Source organism: Diospyros lotus, chromosome 4 (assembly GCF_014633365.1).
Source record: "Diospyros lotus cultivar Yz01 chromosome 4, ASM1463336v1, whole genome shotgun sequence".
NCBI classification, from domain to species: Eukaryota; Viridiplantae; Streptophyta; class Magnoliopsida; order Ericales; family Ebenaceae; genus Diospyros; species Diospyros lotus.
The window spans coordinates 13532336-13556566 of NC_068341.1; the positions used below are offsets into that span (position 1 = coordinate 13532336).

Below are 24231 nucleotides of genomic sequence, written 5' to 3' on the forward strand. Positions count from 1 at the left end.
ATTTTTGTAAGGCTTTTGACAGTGTGGATTGGGGGTACCTCACGGGGGTTATGGAAGCTATGGAGTTTGGGTCTAAATGGATTGGTTGGATAAGAAACAGTGTATTGAAACAATAGATAACGGTGTTAGTGAATGGCTCTATAGCGGGAGAGTTTGATTTGGAATGTGGTCTTCGCCAAGGCATTCCGTTGTCCCCGCTCCTGTTCTTATTAGCAATCAAGGGTCTTAACAGGTTGTTCTTGCAGGCCGTGGTTCTGGATTTGTTTACGGGTATCCCAGTGGGGTCTCATCCTATGCAAATCTCTTTTCTCTAGTTTGCAGATGACGCATTGATTTTCTACCCAACTGAGCTAGGAGTATGCGTGCCCTCAAGCGGATTCTTAGATGCTTTGAGCTCATGTCTGGCCTTCGTATTAGTTTTAAAAAGTCCAGCCTCTGCAGTTAATGTTAATCAAGATTGGTTGATGGAGGCTGCTATTCTGTTGAGGTGTAAATCTGCTCCTTTCCCAATTCCATACCTGAGTTTCCAGCTAGGAATTAATCCAAAGAGGGTTGTGGCTTGGAAGGCAGTTGTGGACAGGATTAAGAGTCGGCTGGCTTCATGGAAGGCTGGGATTCTATCTATGGTTGGCCGGTTATCACTGATAAAATCAGTTCTAAACCATTTGCCAATATACTACATGTCTCTTTTTAGAATTCCTGTTGGGGTGGCTAAACAGATTGCTAAGTTGCAGAGAAAGTTCCTATAGTCTGGGAATGAGGGCGTGGCAAAAATGGCTCTTGCTAGATGGGAATTGGTTGAGTTGCCTAAGAAGCTGGGCGAGCTTGGGGTGGGGTCCTTGTTGGCCAAAAACAAAGCCTTGCTCTTTAAATGGCTATGGAGGATGATTAGTGGGGGGGAATCAGCTTTGGTGTAAAGTCATTGCGGCTAGGCATAATGGTATCTTCGTTGGAATCAATGATGTGGAGGTTAAGCCAAGTTTTAGTTCTTGGTGGAGGGGCATTGTTGACTCTTATTCCAGCAGTAATGATGTTCGGGTTGTGGCCATGGAAGGGGTTAAAATCCGGCTAGGTAAGGGCGATTTGACTCAGTTTTGGGAAGACACTTGGGTGGGTATCTCCTCCCTTTCGAGTTTGTTCCCTCGGTTGTATGCGGTGTCCCTGGATAAAGGGAAGAGAGTGGCAAATTTGGGGTTTTGGGTGAATAACGAATGGTTTTGGAGCCTTAGCTAGAGAAGGCCGCTTCTTGATAGAGAATAGTCTATCCGGGCTGAGCTGCCGAGAGTTATCTCCCAAGTTTATTTGGTAAGTGGGAGGAGGGATAGGGTATTTTGGTCACTTGAAGTGGCTGGTTCCTTTTCGTCGCACTCATTCAATGAGAGGCTTTGCTCCCTAATGTTTGGTTCCAATGTCCCTCAAATTAATTCAGTGGCAGCTCGGGTTTGGGGCAGTCTAGCTCCTCCAAAAGTGGAGTTGTTTGTGTGGCTAGTCATATGGGGTAAAATTAACACAAAGGACAATTTGGGTAGGATAGGATTTCTGTAGGGGGATGATTTGCTTTGCATCTTCTGTGGCTCTGTCCCGGAGTCTGTGGACCACCTCTTTGTCCATTATGAGGCTGTCTCGTGCTTGTGGCGACAAATCTTTAGTTGGTGGGGCTATGAATGGGTTTGTCTGAGATCAGTTGGGGGTCTATTTGAGCAGTGAGATTTTTTTGCTCGAGATAAAGGTCAAAGGAAGGTATGGAAGTCTCTCTTTTATTCAGCGCTATGGATAATGTGGCTGGAGCGGAATAGGCTAATTTTCAAAGATCGAGGGTCAAGTGCGGTTGATATCTTTAACTTGGTGCTTGCTAGGTTAGTGGCATGGGTGAGGGCAGTGGAGCCATCTTTCCCTTACTCGGTGGATTAGGTCATCATGTCAGCCTCTGCTCTTGGCCACTAAGTTCTTCCCCCTCTTCTAGGCTTGTTGGCTATAATGTTAGTTTTGGGCTGTCGTTTTCCCCCTAATGGCTTGTGGGGGGAGGGGGGTGTTTTGGATGGTATAGTTTGTTTGGAACTCTCTTGTTCTGGGTCATTGATGTACATCTTCTATGCTTTCATTAATATAATTGTGCTCATTTAAAAAAAAAAATGTTTCCCTTCACTTCGGACAGGTCTGCGTGGAGTGACTTTGAGCTGCAGTGTGTGACTAACATTTAAGGCTGTTTTTACAAATAAAAGTTTGATTTGCTTAATATTAGAACTACAAGCAATTTTGTACTCTTGCTACTTCTTTATGAAGCTTCACAATTTTTTAGTTAAATTTCACCATTCTAATATTTGTTTATGCCACTTTCAGATTTTAACTTGGGTGGCCATTTAAGAATTAGATCTAAGATGGATTTTTGTAGTCTCTTTTGATGCAAAACGTAGATTAAAGAATCAGGAAATTTTGGAATTTGACATAATAGTTATTTTTTAACAGTACAGCATAGCACATAGCCTAGACATTGCAAAATCATGTTTGGGGTCACTTCCAGCTTTCATCTCATGATTTGTATAACTTGGTACCTGCTGGACTGATTTGTCAGTGTTTCATTTTTAGAATGGTAGCTTGGTTGTTTCTCAATCTTGGGACGAGGGTTATACTGTCTATCTTTGGGGCTCTCCTGTGGTCCAATCATGATTTTGGTATTTTTATATGGTTTTTGTAGGCTAGAGCATTCAACTAGTCCTCTTGTAGAATATAAGAGAAGCCAAGCCTACAAATTCTGTAATTATTTATAAAAAGGATACTGGTGGGATTCAAGAAAACTGATGGGCTTCTGATTAAGTAAGGAATTCACTGCTGGTATTTTAACTCCAGATTACAAGGAAAAAATGTAAACAAAGGAAAAGAATGGGCATTTGAGAGGCCCAGAACTCTCTTGTGGAATCTACTCAATTTCTTCACACCTTTCTCTTCTATTCCCTATTTATAGGTTGTTATTCTCCCTCCATAACCGCATCTGGTTATGCACATGCTGGTTTGTGTATATGCACATGCTGGTTTGTTACACAAACTAGCCAAGTTCCAATTCTACCCTTGGTGCACATGCTGGCTGTTATGCAAACCCAGCTGTGTTACCATTCTGCCCTTAGCTCCTGAAGCGCCTTTGATAGGTCTGCTGCACCAGAGGCCTATATTCTTACCGAAGTAAAACACTTCTTTTGTTATTCTACTTCTTTATTTTGTAAAAAGTTCCAAGGGTCTTGATTTCTCTCCATAGACACTTAAAAAACAAGCCTGTAATTATTGCAACTTATTTTTTTGATAAGTATTCCAACCTTTTGTGCGCGCGTGTTTGCTTTGATTTTTTGGTAAGTAATCTGCTTCCATACTCTAATGTCCTTGAATTAACACCGAGAAAACAATAATGTCACTACTCTTTAGAAACTTCAAGGACGATCTTTTCCCTAAAATCCTGCAGCTTCACTTTCCTGTGCCAATAACTATCGCCTTTTTGTCATCTAGAAACCGTAGAAGCTGCTCTTCTAACTTCAGGAGCTGTGACCTTCAAAGCTTTCCAAATCTAAACCTACCACAAGTCAATTATTGTTAGATCTAGTTCAAGTTTCCTAAAGCTATGCTATATCACCATAAGATGGCTAATGCTTCAAGGACAAACAACTACACCACAAAGCCACAAGTCAATTATTGTTAGATCTAGTTCAAGTTTCCTAAAGCTATGCTATATCACCATAAGATGGCTAATGCTTCAAGGACAAACAACTACACCACAATGTGGGCTATCACCAGTGCAGAAGAGGTTATTGGGGAAGATGTGATCTCTAACAAGATTGTAGAATAGCATACAGTTTTACAAGGTATGGACTTTGAGTCTATTTCTAAATCTCAAGTTTCTCTTGGAGGATTAAGCATTCATGCTGAAAAGTTGAGTTTAGAGAGTTATTTCTAAGAAGTGGGGTAGCATATATCTTCAAGCTTGTATTGGTATTTCATCTTTTTCATGAATTTAATGTTATTCTATTGGCATCTGATTAGTTTGCTGGGATGAATTTGGTGATTATGAGTGATATTATTGAAGGTTGATATGAGAATTGGACTATATGTTAATTGAAGGTTAGAACAATGCAAATGAATTTGGTGACTCTGAGTGATATTATTGAAGGTTGATATGAGAATTGGGCTATATGTTAATTGAAGGTTAGAACAATGAAGATGAATTTGGTAATTATGAGTGATATTATTGAAGGTTGATATGAGAATTAGACTAATATGTTAATTGAAGTTTAGAACAATGAAGATAACCATGGGGAGGGGGCACCAAGATTTCTGTCCTGTCAAATATAAGATAAAAAAGAAATACAGACAGATGTGCCCTGGTGTATGCTATTTGTAGACGACATAGTGTTGGTGGATGAAACAAAAGAAGGAGTGAACACTAAGCTTGAGTTGTGGAGAAACAATTTAGAATCTAAGGGATTTAAATTAAGTAGAAAGAAAATAGAATATATGGAATGCAAATTTAGTAAAAATGCAAGAGTGGATGATGTTATAATAAAATTAGAAGACCAAATCTTACAAAGAAAAGACCATTTTCGATATTTGGGATCAGTGATTCAAAAAGATGGAGAAATCCACGAGGATGTCGCACATAGAATTAAGGCAGGTTGGCTAAAATGGAGAAATGCATCGGGAGTGTTATGTGATGGTAAAATCCCATTAAAATTGAAAGGAAAATTTTATAGGACAGCTATAAGACCAGTCTTGCTGTATGGCTCAGAATGTTGGGTAGTCAAATACCAGCATGAGCAAAAGACGAGTGTAGCGGAGATGAGGATGTTAAGATGGATGTGCGGACATACAAGAAAGGATAAAATTAGAAATGAAGTTATTCGTAATAAGGTCGTAGTAGTGCCAATCGAGGAGAAGATGAGAGAGACTAGACTAAGATGGTTTGGTCATGTGAGAAGGAGACTAAGAGACGCTCCTGTGAGGAGAGTTGATGAAATGGAACAATTAGTCACAAAAAGAGGTAGAGGTAGACCCAAGAAGACTTTGAGAGAGACATTAAAATTTGATATGAAATATATGGATCTAAATGAGGATATGACAAAAGACAGAAATACATGGAAGTCTAGAATTCATGTAGCCGACCCCACATAGTGGGATAAAGGCTGGATATGTTGTTGTTGTACAGATGTAGAAAATGAGGGAAGAAGATTTGAGCTTTTAAGCTCTTTCAATATTTTTGAAGTTGTATTTGTTGGAATACCAAGAATAAAGAATAAAGTGATAGTGTTGGAAAAATTAAAATAAAATCCTGATTATTTCTCTCATGGCTGAGAACTAAGTGATAAGGCTGTTTAGAGATAAGAGAGGATTAGAAAGATTAAAGCGATAAGGAGATAAGGTTCAGAGATTAAAGGAGGCGGCAGTTTACAAAAGATAATTCCAGCTCAGTTGATAAACTTTATCTTCTAAGTCTAATTCAAAAAAATTTCCTGTTTTTTCAGAGATGCTGTAGAAGATTTCTTGTATATATATTTCGTTCGTGAATGTAATAAGTGATCGAATAAGCTTTCCCTTTAATTGTGGAAGCTTTTCTTTAATCGAGTAATCTTTCTTAATTACTCGAGTAAGCTCTTAAATTACTTGAGTAAGGTTTCTCAGTTACACAAGTAAGTTTTTTCCAGCTTATTTCATTCTTGTTCAGTATTCATGTCCAAGGATAACATCATGTTTCTCCTAATTGGTCTGCTTTTTAGACCTTCTTGTCAAAATAACTTCCTATCCAGTGTATAACCTAATATACCATCTAAACTATTGGCAGTAACATCATTATTGCAAGATACAGAATGGGATATGTAGTTCAAATATAATAATCATAATATTATCTCAAGAGTCCCACATAGACTAATATTACATTCATCTAAATTCAGTTAGAGAAACTTCAAGTCTGGCATTATTATACTGTCCATTCTCAGGAGAAATTCTTCTAGCACAAGAGTTTTTTTACTCATTACAAGGACTAATTGTAACTTTACAACTTAAGTCTATGGCTATTCTTAATAATCTGAAATGCAGCAATGTCAACAGTAATTTATTAAACATGTCAATCAATACTGACCTGTGGAAACTTGCACTTGTGGTTTAACTCCTTTACTTGCATGCCTAATTGGACATTTGAAATTTGCAAGAAAAAGACAATCCCAGTTTCAAAATAGATTGAAATCTTAAGCATAGTTTATCTAAATGAAATTTCAACTTAGTCAAAATATTTTGTGTCTCAAGGATCTTGTGGAGCCCAAAAATTTCAAGTTCTGTATGATCTTGGGTTACACAGGACTTGGGGCTGCATATTTTTTAATCATGAGGTGCTGGTGTAAGAGGTTGAAGAAAGCATAGGCAATCTTTGGAGGATTTCGGGTTAGACAGGATTTGGTGCTGCATATGTTTAATCACGAGGTGCCAGTCTGAGAGGTTGAGGAATGTATGTGTGGGCTGTTATGTGGACATGGGATTCCATAGAAAAAATGTACATTACAGCATTGTGTTTTTGTTTTTAGCCACCTTTCTTTAATTGATTTCATAGGACTTTTATTTGTTGAAGATCTTTTGGTTTGTGTGTATACTTCATAAGTTATGTCCTTTTGAAACTTTATTCTGGAACTTTTTTTTTTCTTTTATCACAATAATGTAAACATAAAAGGACATTTATTGAACTTCTTCTATATAAAAAGAGATTGATCACTGCCCTTTCTCCATGGATGTATGGTATTTCAACAGATTAAAAGATTAAGGATAGCACATCATACGTTTAAAAGTGATTTCATATATGTCAAGTGCTATAACTTTTCTCTGCAAAGAGGTTGTTTCCACATCTTGAATCTGTGACCTTCCAGTCACAAGGGAACAATTTTACTGTTTAATTTAACTAAACATGTTTCTTCTTTGATATCCATTGCTTTGGTTGATTTTTACACTTTTGAAAAATAACCAGTGTGAAAAAAGCTATTATGGCCAGCTAGTTCCATAAGTTGGCTATTTATTTATTTATCCTATTGGATAGATTGTGCACACATTATATATATATATATATATATATATCTCAATGTTGGTTCATGGAAATACTCAAGGAAGAGATCTTCTAGAAGTGTCAAAATCTGAATTAGGATACTTCCTAATTCAGGCTTAGGAAACTTTCCTGATTATGTTCATATGTATCTTTGTGTATATTTCCTTTTGTAATTAGATTAGATTAGTTTCCTTATTGCTTGTTTCCTTATGCTGTATTCTTTTCCTCTATAAAGAGGATGCAGCCGTGTACATTAAATATATAGCAGAATCATTCTGATTTTCTACACTCAACTTTTGATAAAGCTTTGGTTTCTTGTATTTCTCTGTCACATCTTTTTACTTATGTAGGATGCTTTATTTTCCAGCCGACCATGCTTATCAGATCTGAAATTGATGTTAAACTGGGGGGTACTAGGTGCAACATCATAATGAGCAGACTAAATCCATGGATTCAACTGCAGTCTTCAAAAAAGAAAAGTTTAGTCCTTCAAGATGGAAGCCAAAATCCTCAAAAGCCAAGGTCTGCCAAACCCAAAGGGTTAATGTGGACTTGTACTGTTTCAGCACCAGAGATGACTGTCGTGCTTTTCAGTCTGAGGGGTTCTCCTCTATATCATGTAAGTGGTCTCTTTCATATTTTTGAATTGCTGTTAGATACTGGTAATTGTGCCTTCTTCCAGCACATTACTGTGCTATGCCTTTAATGTACTATGTTTTTTTGCAACACCTTTAATAATATCCTTCCATCGATTCAATCAACGGGGCTAGCAGAGCCATTATTTAGATCCTGCATATAGGAGGTTGACATAAAGGAATGTAGTGTCTTCTTCATAATAGTAGCATTTCCATCTGCCAAAATGTGAACTTTTGTGTTCCGTGGTTTAATTGAATATATACCTTTTATCAATCAATAATGTAGATCCAGATATTAAAATTGCACATAGTGATCATTTCTCGTTAGTACTTCTGAGATTTCCAACAGAGAAATAGCATTTGCATGACTATTTGTTATGTCAATTGGTGTCAGCAATGAGCCTTTATCTTTTGGCAGCTGGTTATTAATCAATGGATAAATTCAATAGAGGATGGGTGAAGAGCTTTGTCTGATATGGTTTAAGTTTGTGGAGTGACTATTACGGCTGCCAATGAACCAAGATAAGTGGAGCACCTAGGAGTTTGATCTTTAATTGGCTGAAAGATGTTAGGCTCATATTCAGTTAGGTTCTTTATGAGCCATCCGACTCTAGCCAAACAAGGATCATAGTTCAACCTAGCATGTTAGCTATAGGTTCAATGTTTTAGCATGTTAGCTTGCTTGATTGTACTACAGGGTTTGCCTCCTTTTATGGCTGTTTTCTTTATTTACTTGTACTTATAACATCTCTAGCCTTAAGTTTAATTCTCCAATAATCTTATCTGTGGCTGTAGGTTTAACCAACCTATTACCTCGGCCAAACATAGATCAAGCGTAATAAACAGTAAAACCGAAAAGATTCAACCACAACTCACACACACAATCAAAGACACATCAGTATACGTGTTCAAATCAATAGATCCTACTCACGGCAGAGGCTCCGCCTCTAGTCAATTCACTAGATCTCAAGTTTACAATCGATTACAAGATCATCAAACGAAAGTAAAAATTGTATTGCAAAAATACAACTGAAAAACAGAAACCAAAACAACAAGATCAAGATAGATCTGTTCTATATCGATCTCACGATCAAGACTAAGTATCTGTTCTATCAGCCAACAACCTCTCACGCCTCAGGCGTTTAAAACGACATAGAGATTAAGCAATACACTTACTTACCGACTGATCTTACCATGTAAACAACCAACCAACCGATCGAAACAGAGATTAGAACGAAGGATTCACAGGATGTGTCTTACTTCAAGAATCGCCGACTTAGGGTTTCAGAAAGAGAGAGCAAAAGCAAAATATCAGAACATTCTAGAGATTAGGGCATCGGATTGCCCTTTTATAGCAACGCCAACATGGACCAACAAATGGGCTTGGCCAACAACGAAAATGCCACATGAAATGAATATGGGCTCGGCCCATAAGACTTTAGCAGCCCACAAATATCAATAGCCCAAGAAACCATATTAACAGAATGTCAATCAACATTTTAAATTCAATATAAAGAATAACAAATGCAGCTCACCAATTTCATATAATCAGCAAAAAATTGAGAAAACATTTTGAATCACATAAATCAACAGTGGCCATATTTTTTTGTTAAGTCCATCATATCCCATGTCATGTCTATGGTTTTCCTATCAAGTTTTCTTTGGTCTTTGTCTACCTTTTTTGCTATAAATTTCTTATATTCCATCCACTTTCCTCATAAGTTCATCTATTGGTCTTCTTGCATGTTCAAACTATCTTAATTGCGTACTACCAAGGTTGTCAAAATCGAGATTTTAAGTGGGATCATAAGAGGATTCATAAAATCGGATCGTAAAATCATAAGATTTTACGAAAAATTAAAAATACCCTTTAATTTATGTAAATATATGTTTATAATGACATATTCCTTATTATAAATGAAATAGATGTACCTATTTCAAAAATACTAAATAATATGAAATTTCTAAATATTAAATTCATCATTCATCCATCTATAATCAAAATTTCAAACAACAAACATTACCATCATCATCAACAAACATTGTTAAAAATAACTAAAAATACTAAGTCATAAAAACAACAAATATTGTTAAACTTCTACATTATGCCATTACACTAATTAAGTTACCAATACCAAAGAGGTATATTTGTTTCTTGTTAATCATCAATCTTAATATAAAATTAGACCCACCCATGATCTGATTGTGACATATTTAAGATTAATTCTTTGAATGTGCACTTACTTATACATGTAGATAACATCACAAATGGGAATGTACACACACAAGCACCGCTGCACAACACATTCACTCAGCACATCAATTGGATGTAACATAGAGCTCAGCATAGCGCACGCACAACATTTGATTACTGGACTTAGCAAAACATAGTCACTCTCACTCACAACTCACTCACATACCTGGCTTGGGTTTGATTCTTTGAACTTTCAAGGTGAACGAATGAAGAAGAAAGGCCAAAAAAAGATCGACAATGATTAGGGTTTGCAGAAAGACACAACAAGCGAATGTAGCAAGCACACAGGCACAACCTCGTTTAGGTTTTGTAGAAGAACCAAAATAGGAGATTGAAAACGATTATATATATATATCTATATATATGTTGGTTAGGGATGAAAATATTTTGGTTTCTAATCTCAAAATTATGGACAAGACTAAACTTAGTAAGCTCGTAAACTTGGACCTAATAAACTTGTAAACTCGGATCGGTAAACTCGTAGACTGGGGTCCGATTCTATAAAACCTGATCCTACAAGCGAGTTGACTCGTTTTTATGCCTCTTGACTCGTAAACTCGTAAAATCGTACGAGTTGACTTGTGATTTTAACAACAATGCGTACTACTTTCTTATCTTCAATTGGTGCCATACCAATCTTACATATAATATTGTTCCTAATTCTGTCTTTTCTTGTATGACCACAAATCCACCATAAGATCCTTATCTTAATTACACTCATATTTGCAAGTGTTAGTACATAACTGCTCAACATTTTGAGCCAACAACAAAAATGGTCTTACAGCTATCCTATAGGTCTTCGCTTTTTAGCTTTAAAAGGATTTTAATTGCATATAATGTTGGATGTACTTTCCACTTTAATTGTCTTGCCTTAATTTGGTGAGGTCTTCAATAATCTCTTTTTCTTTTTGGACAATTGATTGAAGATATGTAAACTGATTTTTTTAAATTGATCTTCAAGTCTAACCACAACAGAATGCATACTTCTATTTTTAATTTTTCATTGAACTTACATACTGTATATTTGGTTTTTGACTTGCTCAGCTTGTCATCTTTGGATTCGAACTTAATACATTTTATTTGTCCTATCTACCAAGATAATAACATTTGAAAATAAGATATACATCCAGGTATGCCTTCTTGATTTGTGCTTTGTGAGTTCATCTATCACAAATGCAAGGAAGTAAGGGCTTAGTGTAGATCCTTGATATAGTCTAATTGTAACTGAAAAAGTCCTAGTATCTACTCCACAAGTTCTTACATACATTTCTGCACATTTCTGCTTGATGAAACACGTCTCTTTAATTTACTTCTACACAAAAAAAAAAAAAAAAAAAAAAAAGCTCCCCGTTCCATGAAGTACTTGTCCAGATATTATACCTTCATTTTTTCACCTCTTAACATTATGAGCAATACAAGCATATTTCTTTTGATTTTGTTATGCAGGGTTGCTCCCAATCATCACATGTGTTTGCCAATAATATTTCAAGTACAGACACTTCAGTACACATGGAACTTGGTGAACTAAATCTGCACATGGCTGATGAATATCAAGAAATTGTAAAAGAAAGCCTGTTTGATGTAGAAACAAATACAGGTTCTTTAATGCATATTGCAAAAATTAGCCTGGATTGTGGCAAAAAGGACATAGAACCACCTGAAGAAGATGGTTCTAAGAGTAAATTGGTTCTCTCTGTTGATGTGACTGGTATGGGCATTTTCTTGACCTTGAAGCGTATGGAATCTTTTATATTGACAGCTATGTCCTTTAAATCTTTATTGAAAAATGTATCTGCTTCTAGTAAAAAACCACCACAGAATCGAGGAGGTCACTCGTCTAAACCTTCAAAGAAGGGGATTCAACTCTTAAAATTTAACCTTGACAAGTGTTCTGTAAACTTAAGTGGTGATGCGGGCTTGGAGAACACAGTTGTTTCTGATCCCAAACGTGTGAATTATGGATCTCAAGGTGGTCGGGTTATAATTAGTGTCTCAGCTGATGGGACACCACGATGTGCAAGTGTAATGTCTATGATTTCTGATGAGTGCAAGAAAGTGAAATATTCTGTATCTCTTGATATCTTTCATTTTAGTCTCTGTATGAATAAGGAGAAACAGTCAACACAGATGGAACTTGAAAGAGCAAGATCTACCTATCAGGAAATTGTGGAAGATGATATGCCTGGCACAAAAGTGGCATTACTTGACATGCAGAATGCAAAATTAGTACGCAGGTCTGGTGGTCTTAAAGAGATTGCCATTTGCTCTCTTTTTAGTGCTACTGATATTACAGTCAGATGGGAGCCTGATGTGCATATAGCATTGTTTGAGCTTGTGCTGCACTTGAAGCTACTCATACATAATCAGAAGCTTCAAGGACTTGATGAAAATCACATGGAGGACACTTCTAGCGTTAGAGGTAATGAACAGATGAAAGAAACCTCCACAGAGTCCATGCCATACGAGAAGCAACACAAAAAGAAGGAATCTCTTTTTGCCGTTGATGTAGAAATGCTGAGTATATCTGCTGAGGTTGGAGATGGGGTTGATGCTATGGTTCAGATTCAATCAATTTTTTCTGAGAACGCCTCTATTGGAGTACTTCTTGAAGGACTTATTCTTAGTTTCAATGAAGCAAGAATATTCAAAAGTAGTCGGATGCAAATATCACGCATTCCTAATGTCTCAAGAGGTTCTTCAGATTCAAAACCTGAGGCATCCACTACATGGGATTGGGTTATTCAAGGTATTGATGTCCATATTTGCATGCCATACAGGTTGCAGTTGCGTGCCATTGATGATTCCGTTGAGGAGATGTTGAGAGCTTTGAAGCTTGTCACTGCTGCTAAAACAAAATTGATATTTCCAATAAAAAAAGAAAGTGCAAAACCTAAAAAACCTAGTTCAACAAAATTTGGATCTGTGAGGTTTTGTATACGTAAACTAACTGCTGAAATTGAGGAAGAACCATTACAGGGTTGGCTTGACGAACACTATCACCTAATGAAGAATGAGGCTTCTGAATTAGCTGTCAGGTTGAAATTTCTTGATGAACTTATTTCCAGAGGTAGTTCATGCCCTGGAACTGCTGAAACAATGGAAGGCACTCCTGAAGGTAAAATTCTTTACAATGGAGAGGAAGTTGATCTTCAAGATGCTTCAGTTATTCAAAAATTGCAAGAGGAGGTTTATAAGCAAACATTCCAGTCATATCACCATGCATGTCAGAAACTTGTGCCATCTGAAGGATCAGGTGCTAGTAAGATAGGGTTTCAGGCTGGATTCAAGCCTAGCGCTGCCAGAACTTCTCTTCTTTCTATCTCTGCAACAGATTTAGATGTAAGCTTGACAGGAATTGCAGGTGGTGATACTGGAATGATAGAACTTGTACAGAAGCTTGATCCTGTCAGTAGAGAATATAATATACCATTCTCTCGACTTTATGGGAGTAGTATTCTTCTGCGCACAGGCACTCTTGTTGTTCAATTAAGAAACTATACATTACCTCTTTTTTCTGCAACTTCTGGTAGATGTGAGGGTCGCCTTGTACTAGCTCAACAGGTCTGTCCTCAGTGCTGCTGTCTGCTTTCTCTGCTTTATCATTTATTTTTTCTCAGTTTGTTTTTACTTGTACTTTCCCCACTTGTCATGTGAGTATCTGCCTAAATGATTTCATGAAGATGGTGGGTTATAACAAGATAAATTGCACTAATCTCTCCTGAGGTTTAAAAGTTGCTTACAGATACGCCCAAGGCAGCAGTAGGTGTTCTAAAAAATTATACTCAACTCCCATATTTGACTTTCTTTGATATTTTTTTTGTTTTTGGTCCTCTTCTGGAGAACAGAGGTAATGAAAATAGCCTTTAAGTGTTACAACATATTTAATTCAAAATCCTGTTGTTTGCTTTGAAGTTAGTTAAAACTTGATATACTAGATTGGCTTTTTTATTTACTGTAAAATCAATTTCCTTTGTGATTGTTGTATTATCTCTTGTCTATGCATATGGTTAAATTATCCTTGATTGGTTGATTCATCTAAGAGAGGGAAAAGCAAACTGATCTATCTCCAGCCCATAGAACCCAAACTAGTTTCTTATCATTCAACACCACTTGGGCTAGTCTCCTGAATTACTAAGATGGCTATTTGTTAATTTGTCTATAGCAACAAAGAGAAACCAACTAGTAGAAAATTTTCTACTGTCCATCTTTTTCTATGTAAATAGATTAATTATTATCTTGATGAGATTTTGTACACAAATTTTTAAGATCTTCTCTGCAACTTTTATCTATTCCCTAATGGACATTTATCAATGGTGATGCATTTTTGGTTTTAGTGTAAGCTATTGGCATGCACTCTGCAGATTAATATGCACGTTAGGGACTTCATATTGTGCAAACACCTTTGAAGTTAGAGTGTTATTCACTTTTTCCCGAATGGTGTAACCAAAGAGGAGAACAAGACATTTTATGGAGTTATCCATGTGAAAATTGAATGGTACTTTAGAATTAAATTGTGACTCTTGCAAAGGATTCCATCTTCATTTTATGCAACTGAAAGCTTATAAGTTTAAATTGAAATCCTGGAGGCTGGAGTAGTAGTTCAAAACTCTGGTTCAAATATTTTGTTGCTTTCTATCATATTATAGACATGACTATATACTTGATGATCGAAGCATGTGATTGAATGGTTCCAATTTTATTGCAGGCTACATGTTTTCAGCCCCAAATTCTCCAAGATGTCTTCATTGGCAAATGGAGGAAGGTTTCCATGCTTCGTTCAGCCAGTGGCACTACTCCACCAATGAAGACGTACATGGATTTGCCCATACATTTCCAGAAAGCAGAAGTTTGCTTTGGAGTGGGTTTTGAGCCATCTTTTACTGATATCAGTTATGCTTTTACAGTTGCACTTCGCAGAGCTAATCTAAGCATTAGGAATCCCAATCCTTCAGATCTTCAGCCACCAAAAAAGGAAAAAAGCTTACCATGGTGGGATGAAATGAGAAACTACATTCATGGAAACATCACCTTATTCATGTCTGAGACCAGATGGGATGTTCTTGCTACGACTGATCCTTACGAGAAGTCTGACAAACTTCAAATTGTTTCTGGTCATATGGAAATCCAGCAGTCAGATGGTCGCATTTATGTTTCTACCAAGGGTTTTAAGATTTTGTTAAGCAGTTTGGAGACTTTACTAAGCAATAGCAGCTTAAAACTTCCTACTGGCTGGTCTGGTGCTTTCTTAGAGGCTCCGGAATTTATTCTTGAAGTGAAAATGGAATGGGAATGTGATTCGGGCAATCCCATGAATCATTATTTGTTTGCACTCCCTAATGAAGGTGTGCCTCGCGAAAAAGTTTTTGATCCTTTTAGATCTACTGCCCTTTCACTAAGGTGGGATTTTTCACTTAGACGTTCTCTTTCATCATGTGACAACCAATCACAATCCACTACCATGGGTGATGATGCCATTGTTGATGGTGCAAAGTCAGAGAATGCTTCAATTGATTCACCAACTATAACAGTTGGTGCTCATGATTTTGCATGGTTAACTAAATTCTGGAACATGAACTACCTTCCTCCTCATAAATTGCGGACTTTTTCACGGTGGCCTCGTTTTGGAGTTCCAAGAATTCCCAGGTCTGGCAATCTGGCATTAGACAAGGTCATGACAGAGTTTATGTTGCGTATTGATTCAACTCCAACATGTATAAGGAATATGCCCCTAGATGATGATGATCCGGCTAAAGGGCTGACTTTTAAGATGTCAAAACTAAAATTTGAACTTTGTTTTAGTCGGGGTAAGCAAAAATATACATTTGAATGTTTTCGGGATCCTCTTGATCTTGTTTACCAGGGTGTTGACCTTCACATGCCAAAAGCATATATAAGTAGAGAAGATAGTATGACTGTTGCTAGATTAATTCAAATGACAAGGAAAAGTTCAAAGTCTGTACCGGCAGACAAAGCAATAAATGAAAAATGTGATCATACGAGTGGCTGCACAGAGAAGCATCGTGATGATGGATTTCTGTTATCCTCTGATTATTTTACAATCAGACGGCAAGCTCCGAAGGCTGATCCTTCAAGGCTATCAGTATGGCAAGAAGCAGGAAGAAGAAATCTTGAGATGACTTATGTCCGGTCTGAGTTTGAAAATGGAAGTGAGAGTGATGAACATGCACAATCAGATCCTAGTGATGATGATGGTTATAATGTGCTCATAGCTGACAACTGCCAACGTATTTTTGTTTATGGTCTCAAGCTTTTATGGACCCTTGAGAATAGAGATGCTGTTTGGTCCTTTGTTGGTGGAATATCCAAGGCAGTTCAACCTCCGAAGCCTTCTCCCTCTCGGCAGTATGCACGGAGGAAGTTGCTTGAGGACAACCAAGCAGTAGATAGACCTGAAATGCCTCATGATGATATTTCAAAGCCTCCTTCAACCACTCAGGATGCCAGTTCCCCTTCACAAGTTGCAGAAACAGCAGGATCAGTTACATCTCCCCCGCAAGCAGTTAAAACAGAAAGCTCATCATCTGGTGCAGTTGGTAATCCTCAAGTTCATATAAAAATTGCCAGACTCTGATTTTTAAAATTATCTGTCTTTATGGTCTTATTTGGGATATTTTATTATATAACCAATGGTTTTCCACAGATCTAATATCATTAGGCTCTTATTCACTGAATATCATAGTATTGGAGCACTGTAGATATTTGTAGCAATCTGTATTCAATTTTCTGTGAGGCATTTTATTATGAAAGATTTCAATTGAGGAACAATTATTTGCTTTACCACCAGCAAAATATGGAAGCAATGATGACTCTGAGGAGGAGGGGACTCGCCACTTCATGGTGAACATTATAGAGCCACAGTTCAATCTTCACTCAGAAGAAGCCAATGTAAGTTGTTTTCATAGGAAATTAAGGATTCATTGTTCTTATTCTTTTTCTGTTCTTTCCTTTTTGTTTTTCAATTAAATTGGTAAAAGTGAATGCTAAATCCATCTTTCTTTCACTGCATTGGGAGTGGCATGTGAATGCTAACCCGTCAAAATTAGATGCCATGAACTTCTCTTTGTGAACTTGAGAAAGCTGCTTCTCCTTACCGTCACCTATTCCCTCACTAAAATATCTAAAGTTATGTTCTTTTACTTAGATATGGTTACACGTTTTTGGTGTTTTTACCTTTTAATCAACTGTTGAATTTTCTATGGATAATTGTCTCTCTTGAACATATCACTCTGTCCCTGACTGTCTTAAAGTTTATGTCCCAGGAGTCAACAGATTTAGAGTTAGTCCTCTGATAGGGATCCATTAGTGCAATGCAGTAATGGGCATCACATGCTAATGCATTTGAAGCAATATGGAACAAATAAGGGTGTTTAGAACTTTAACCATTATTGAGGTGGGTTTAGGCCAAGTGCTGTAATTTTGAGCAGTAACGTTATGGTGTTTTCCCCCTAGACCCACACTAACCTTCAATTAACTTGCACCACTTTCTGGGTGGAGTGGGGTTGGTACATGGTTTGTCCAAATTATAATACTATCCCCACCATTGACTAATTGGCAAAGGTCTTTTGCTTTTTTTTTTATGCATTGAGCTATCTATAAACGTATAGGAGAAATGAAAAATATAATAGGGATAGATAAAAGATAAAAGAATACTTATAGGTGGGAATGAAATTGTTTAGATTTAACTCTCAGTCATGTCTTGGCCTATCAATCTTGAGACAAGATAAGTTCTGTAGAAACCCTAGGATTAGATCAAGGATATAACGAGAGAGAGAGAGAGAGAGAGAGAGAGAGATAATACCTCGAGCAGAACTCTTATTAAGAGAATAAAAAAATGAGAGTTAAAGCATACAAAAGATCTGTAAGCTACTTATATAGGCAGCTTGATTGTTGGAAATAAGAACACTGCCTATACTAGACATCAATAATCAAAGCATAAATTGCAGCTATAAACTACATCGATTTAAACACAAACATAGCAGCAGCAACAAACTGTTAGAGCAAACTATTAGATGCTTCCACAATCCCCTTCAAACCAGACTCCGTAGCAGCAACTTCAGTTGTTTTTAATTCAGCTTTAGATGCTTCCACACTCCCCTTCAAGCCAGACTCCACGAACAAAGTTGCAACAGCTTTAGTAGGTTTTAACTCAGCACACACAGGTGACACTTTTAAACCAAGTTTCTTACACAAAAACTCAAACCGGTCTCTAGGCAATCCTTTAATAAGAATATCTGCTACTTGATCAGATGTTGGAACGTATCTGATCTCCACTTCACCACATTCAACTTTCTCCCGCACAAAATGGACATCGATTTCAACATGCTTTGTCCTAGAATGAAACACTAGATTTTCTGACATGCTCTTAGCAGCCAAGTTGTCACTCCATACAACTTGAGGGGTTACACAAGGATATCCCAACTCAACAAATAATGACTTCAACCACATTATTTTAGTCACACCAACTGCAATTGCCTGATATTCAGCTTCTCCAACAGACCTAGCAACAACAGATTATTTCTTAGATCCCCACACAATAAGATTGTGGCCAAAATATACATAAAACCCACTAGTAGAACGCCGAGTAACCTTGCAACCAGCATGATCGGCGTCTGTGTAAGTCACTAAGGATAAATCATTCGGTGAAGGAGTAAAAACCAAACCCAGACCAATAATGCCTTTAAGATACTGAAATAGCCTCTTACATGCTGACTAGTGTTGAGACTTAGGACTAGCCAAGAGTTGGCTCAATTTATTCACTATAAACGCTGTATCTGGACGTGTGTAGGTGAGATACTATAATGAACCAATTAATGTTCTATACAAAGATGGGTTAGGAAAAGGATCCCCTTCATCAGTCAAAGAAACTCCAACAGCCATAAGTGTGTTGCATGGCTTGCAACTTTACATGGCTGCCTTTTTCAACAAATCAATCACATACTTAGATTGAGTAAGATAAAGACCACTGCCATCTCTATAAACTTCAAACCCTAGAAAATAATTCACCAAACCTAGGGTCTTAAGAGCGAATTGTGCGTCCAAATCATGAATACAAGAATTAAGAGCTGTTGAATTCGACCCAATGAGCAGTATATCATCAACATAAACTAGAACAAAGAGCACATAAGTAGATGTTCGTTTAATAAACAAGGAGGCATCTGATATAGACCTTACAAAACCCCAAGATTGTAAGACAGCTCTCAGTTTTGAATACCATGCTTGAGGAGCCTGCTTGAGGCCATAGAGAGACTTATTTAACTGACACATGTGAGTAGAATACTGATTGGCAACAAAGCCTTCAGGCTGAGCCATATAAACAGTTTCAGTCAAGTCTCCATTAAGGAATGCATTATTAACATCCACTTGTTGTATATCCCAATCAAAATTTACAGCTAATGAGAATAATACTCTGATAGTGGGGGCCTTAACTATTGGACTAAAAGTCTCCGCATAGTCCACACCGGGTGTTTGATGAAATCCTTTGGCCACCAACCTAGCCTTATATTTTAGAATTGACCCATCAGCATTGTATTTTACCTGAAACACCCACTTGCAGCCCACTAAGTTCATATCCTTTGAATAGGGAACTAAATCCCAAGTGTGATTTCGCTGCAAGGTTGAATACTCCTCTTCCATGGCCTTAACCCATTGTGAATCTAAAAGAGCCTCACGAACTGATCTAGGTTCAATGCTACTCACTAAGGCATGAGGGGAAGAGGTTACAAGGAGGTGTTTGGCTTTAGACCGGGTGAGCATAGGGTGAATTAAAGGGGCTGGAACAGCCTTGGAGATGGGCAAAGGAGAAATAATGGCTGGTGATTGAGTGGGTAAATTATGTAATGAAGATGTGGAAGGAGTTGTGGCCTGAGAACTGATAATATTAGTTTGATTTGAAGCCTGAGGGGACTGTGCTACTTGAGGACATTTTGAAGAAGTAGGAGAAGTAACAATAGGTTGAAGAAACTCAGTAGAATACCCCAAAGATGAGGATATAGTTTTAGGAGCAGAAGAAGGAATGGAAAACAGAGTAAGAAAAGGAAACCCATTAGCATTAAATTTCACATTTCAAGACACATACACTCTCCCTGATGGATGCATACGCTTATAGCCAGCTTGAGCATAGCCAATAAAGAGACATTTAGTAGAATAAAAGTCGAACTTGTGCTTGTTGGAGGGACGGAGATAAGGAAAACAAGTACATCCAAAAGGTTGCAACAATTGATAGTTAGGTGACTTTTGATAGAGCAGTTCAAAGGATGTGTTATACTTAACAGGGGAAGTCGGTAGCCAATTGATTAGGTGAACAACTGTCTGAAAAGCCTCCACCCAGAACTTTAAGGGCATGTGAGCATGAGATAACAATGTTTTTTTTTTTAAATAAGTGAGCACAATTATATTAATGAAAGCATAGTAGATGTGCATCAATGACCTAGAACAAGAGAGTTCCAAACAAACTATACTCTCCAAAACACCTCCCCCCCCCAACACAAGCCATTAAGGGGAAAACGACAACCCAAAACTGACATTATAGCCAACACGCCTAGAAGAGGGGTAGGAACTTAGCGGCCAAGAGTAGAGGCTGACATGATGACCTGATCCACCGAGTAAGGGAAAGATGGCTCCACAGCCCTCACCCATGCCACTAACCTAGCAAGCACCAAATTAAAGATATCAACCGCCCCTCGATTTTTGAAAATTAGCCTATTTCGCTCTGGCCACATTATCCATAGCGCTGAATAAAAGAGACTTCCATTCCTTCCTTTGACCTTTACCCCGAGCAAAGAAATCCCACTGCTCAAATAGATCCCCAACTGATCTCGGACAAACCCACTCATAGCCCCACCAACTAAAGATTTGCCGCCACAAGCACAAGACAGCCTCACAATGGACAAAGAGGTGGTTCCCAGACTCTGGGACAGAGCCACAAAAGATGCAAAGTAGATCATCCCTCTTCAGAAATCCTTTCCTACCCAGATTGTCCTTTGTGTTAATTTTACCCCATATGACCAGCCACACAAACAGCTCCACTTTTGGAGGAGCTAGACTGCCCCAAACCCGAGCTGCCACTGAATTAATTTGAGGGACATTGCAACAAAACATTAGGGAGCAAAGCCTCTCATTGAATGAGTGCGACGAAAAGGAACCAGCCGCTTCAAGCAACCAAAATACCCTATCCCTCCTCCCACTTACCAAATGAACTTGGAAGATAACTCTCAGCAGGTCAGCCTGGATAGACTCTTCTCTATCAAGAAGCGGCCTTCTCCAGCTAAGGCTCCAAAACCATTCGTTATTCACCCAAAACCCAAATCTGTCACTATCTTCCCTTTATCCAGGGACACCGCATACAACTGAGGGAACAAACCCGAAAGGGAGGAGATACCAACCCAAGTGTCTTCCCAAAACTGAGTCAAATAACCCTTACCTAGCCGGATTTTAACCCCTTCCATGGCCACAGCCCGAACATCATTACTGCTGGAATAAGAGTCAACAATGCCCCTTCACCAAGAACTAAAACTTCGCTTAACCTCCACATCATTGATTCCAACGAAGATACCATTATACCTAGCCGCGATGACTTTACAGCAAAGCTGATCCCCCCACTAATCATCCTCCATAGCCATTTAAAGAGCAAGGCTTTGTTTTTGGTCCACAACCGCCTTCCAAGCCACAGCCCTCTTTGGATTAATTCCCAGCTAGAAACCCAGGTATGGAATTGGGAAAGGAGCAGATTTACACCTCAACAATGTAGCAGCTGCCATCAATCAATCTTGATTAGACCCATTTCAGCTGTGTCTGTGTTTTCTTTCTGCCATACCATTTTGTTGATGTGTGTGTGGACAAGTAAATCTAGGCTGAATACCACTAGATTGAAGATAAGGTAAATCTAGGCTGAATACCACTAGATTGAAGATAAGGTAAGAATGCTGTAAACTCCCCTCCATTATCAGTTTGTAAAGCTCAAAGCTTGGTCTGATACTAAATTTTAGCAAATTTATGAAAGATAGTGAAAGCTGAAAGGGCATCAAACTTAAGTTTTAAAGGATAAAGCCAAGTATATCGAGTGAACACATCCACAAAGATTATGTAATATCAAAATCCTTCAACTAACACAATAGGTGTAGTTCCCCAAAGATCTGAATAAACCAATTTTAATGGTTTTGTAGCTGTAATTTCCTAGCTAGAAAAAGGAAGTTGACTTGACTTTCCAACTTTACACGAGTCACAAAATGACAAATTGGAGAGTGAACATTCAAGGAGGGATGTCCCAATCTAACATGCCATTGCAGACAATCAATAGTTCTTTGAGCAACATTTACATGATTCGACAGCTCAGTACTAAATGAGTTTTGTCTTTTACATGCCTTTTTCTTATTACATGTATTTGAAGAAAGAAAAATCGAATCAACAGATAAAGGCTCTAGGGATAGGGCAGAATTCTTGTTGACAGCAAACCAAGATGCTGGTAGCAACTGATAGAGCCCATCCTTAAGATGTCCCCTGAGCAGCACCAATCCAGTAGTTTTGTCCTTAATCAAACACACATTTGAGTGAAACTCAGGCACAACATTATGATCACGAGTTAATTGAGAAACACTACGTAAGTTTTTCTTCATATTTGGAACATGAAGAACATTAGGAATTGAAAGGACTGAAGTAGGTTTGAGGTTAGTATACAACTAATTGGTACCGACATGAGTTATAGGCAGCCACTTACTGTTACTTATGCCAACTTTTTCTCCACCATTGTAAGGTATGTGTAGGGATAAGTTGTTCAGGTTTGATGAAATGTGATTTGTTACTCCGGAATCAACAAACCAAGAAGGATCTGAAATGAAGACTGAGCAACAAAAGTATCAGAAGAAGTAGAGCATCTAAGGTTATTTCCATCATGAGAACCTAACAGAGAACCTGTCTCAATCATGTAGGCTCCATTAGAATCACTAAAGGAGGCCATATAAGCTCTGTTATTATACTAATTCCCATCATTTGCTAGAGTAAAACCTTGATTAGGCACTTCTTGTTGAAAATTCTTATCAAAGCGACGATAACACTTGTCAACAAAGTGACCTGGTTTGCCACATAATTGACAATAAATTCTTCTATTGGACACTGTTCCTCGACCTCTCCCTTCTCTATTCATAAAATTGTTTTCTCTTACTGAATAACCTCCTCTATTACTCTCACCAAAGCCAGTATTATTTTGTGAATTAGATGATGCGACATTTGCATGCATAACTAAATTCAAAGAGGAAGCACTCAACGATGAATTTTTAACTGACAATCATTGCCCATGCATTAGAAGTAAATATTGGACTTTCTCCAAATCAATTTCATCCATTTGATAGGTAATTAAGCTCACCACAATTTCATAATCATGATCTAGTCCATTCAAGATTGCAAGTAGTAAATCTTTATCGATTAATGGCTCGCCTATAGCATCTAGAGAATGACCGATCGTCTTAATTTTCAGAATGTAATCATTTATTGAGAGATCATCTTTCTTGATTGATCTTAGTTTTTGCTTCAATTGAAATGACTTAGATATGGTTTGGCGAGCATAAAGATTTTCTAAAGTAAGCCATACCTCGGCAGATGATTCACAGTGAATCACCTGTGCTGAAACTTCTTCGCCAATTTTTGAGAAGAGTCATCCCAACAAGAGCTGATCAAATCGGGTCCAGTTCAAGTATTCTGGATTGATAATTGCATCTTCTCCATCTGGATCGGGTAGACTTTTTGTAGGAGGAGTGGTTTTATTAAGGAACGAGACTAGATCAAATGCTCGAATTGTAGTTAGAATTTGAGGAAAATATAGTTACTAGAATTGAGCTTTATTTATGAAGCTAAAGGATTTTGCTATTGCTGAGAAATCAGCTTGAGAAGCAAACAACAAAGAAGACGAGGATCGAGGAGAAGGAGAGGAGGATTGATTAGAGGCCATTAGAGAAGAGCAGAAGGCTCTGATACCATGTCGAAACCCTAGGATTAGATCAAGGATATAATGAGAGAGAGAGAGAGAGAGAGAGAGAGGGAGAGAAATAATACCTTGAGCAGAACTCTTATTAAGAGAACCAGAAAATGAGAGTTAAAGCATACAAAAGATCTGTAAGCTACTTATATAGGCAGCTTGATTGTCGGAAATAAGAATACTGCCTATATTAGACATCAATAATCAAAGCATAAATTGCAGCTATAAACTACATCAATTTAAACACAAACATAGCAGCAACAACAAACTGTTAGAGCAAACTATTAGATGC

General features: G+C 37.7%; 1 protein-coding gene across 1 annotated transcript in view; it reads left to right on the forward strand.

Moving 5' to 3' along the window:
- LOC127799403 (protein SABRE) overlaps positions 1-24231 on the forward strand; it is a 107428-nt gene that overhangs the window by 65852 nt on the left and 17345 nt on the right. The window contains exons 8-11 of the mRNA XM_052333408.1: positions 7431-7682; positions 11399-13513; positions 14658-16506; positions 16758-16858. Coding sequence (XP_052189368.1) covers positions 7431-7682; positions 11399-13513; positions 14658-16506; positions 16758-16858 — 4317 coding nt within the window. The remainder of the gene's footprint in view (positions 1-7430; positions 7683-11398; positions 13514-14657; positions 16507-16757; positions 16859-24231) is intronic.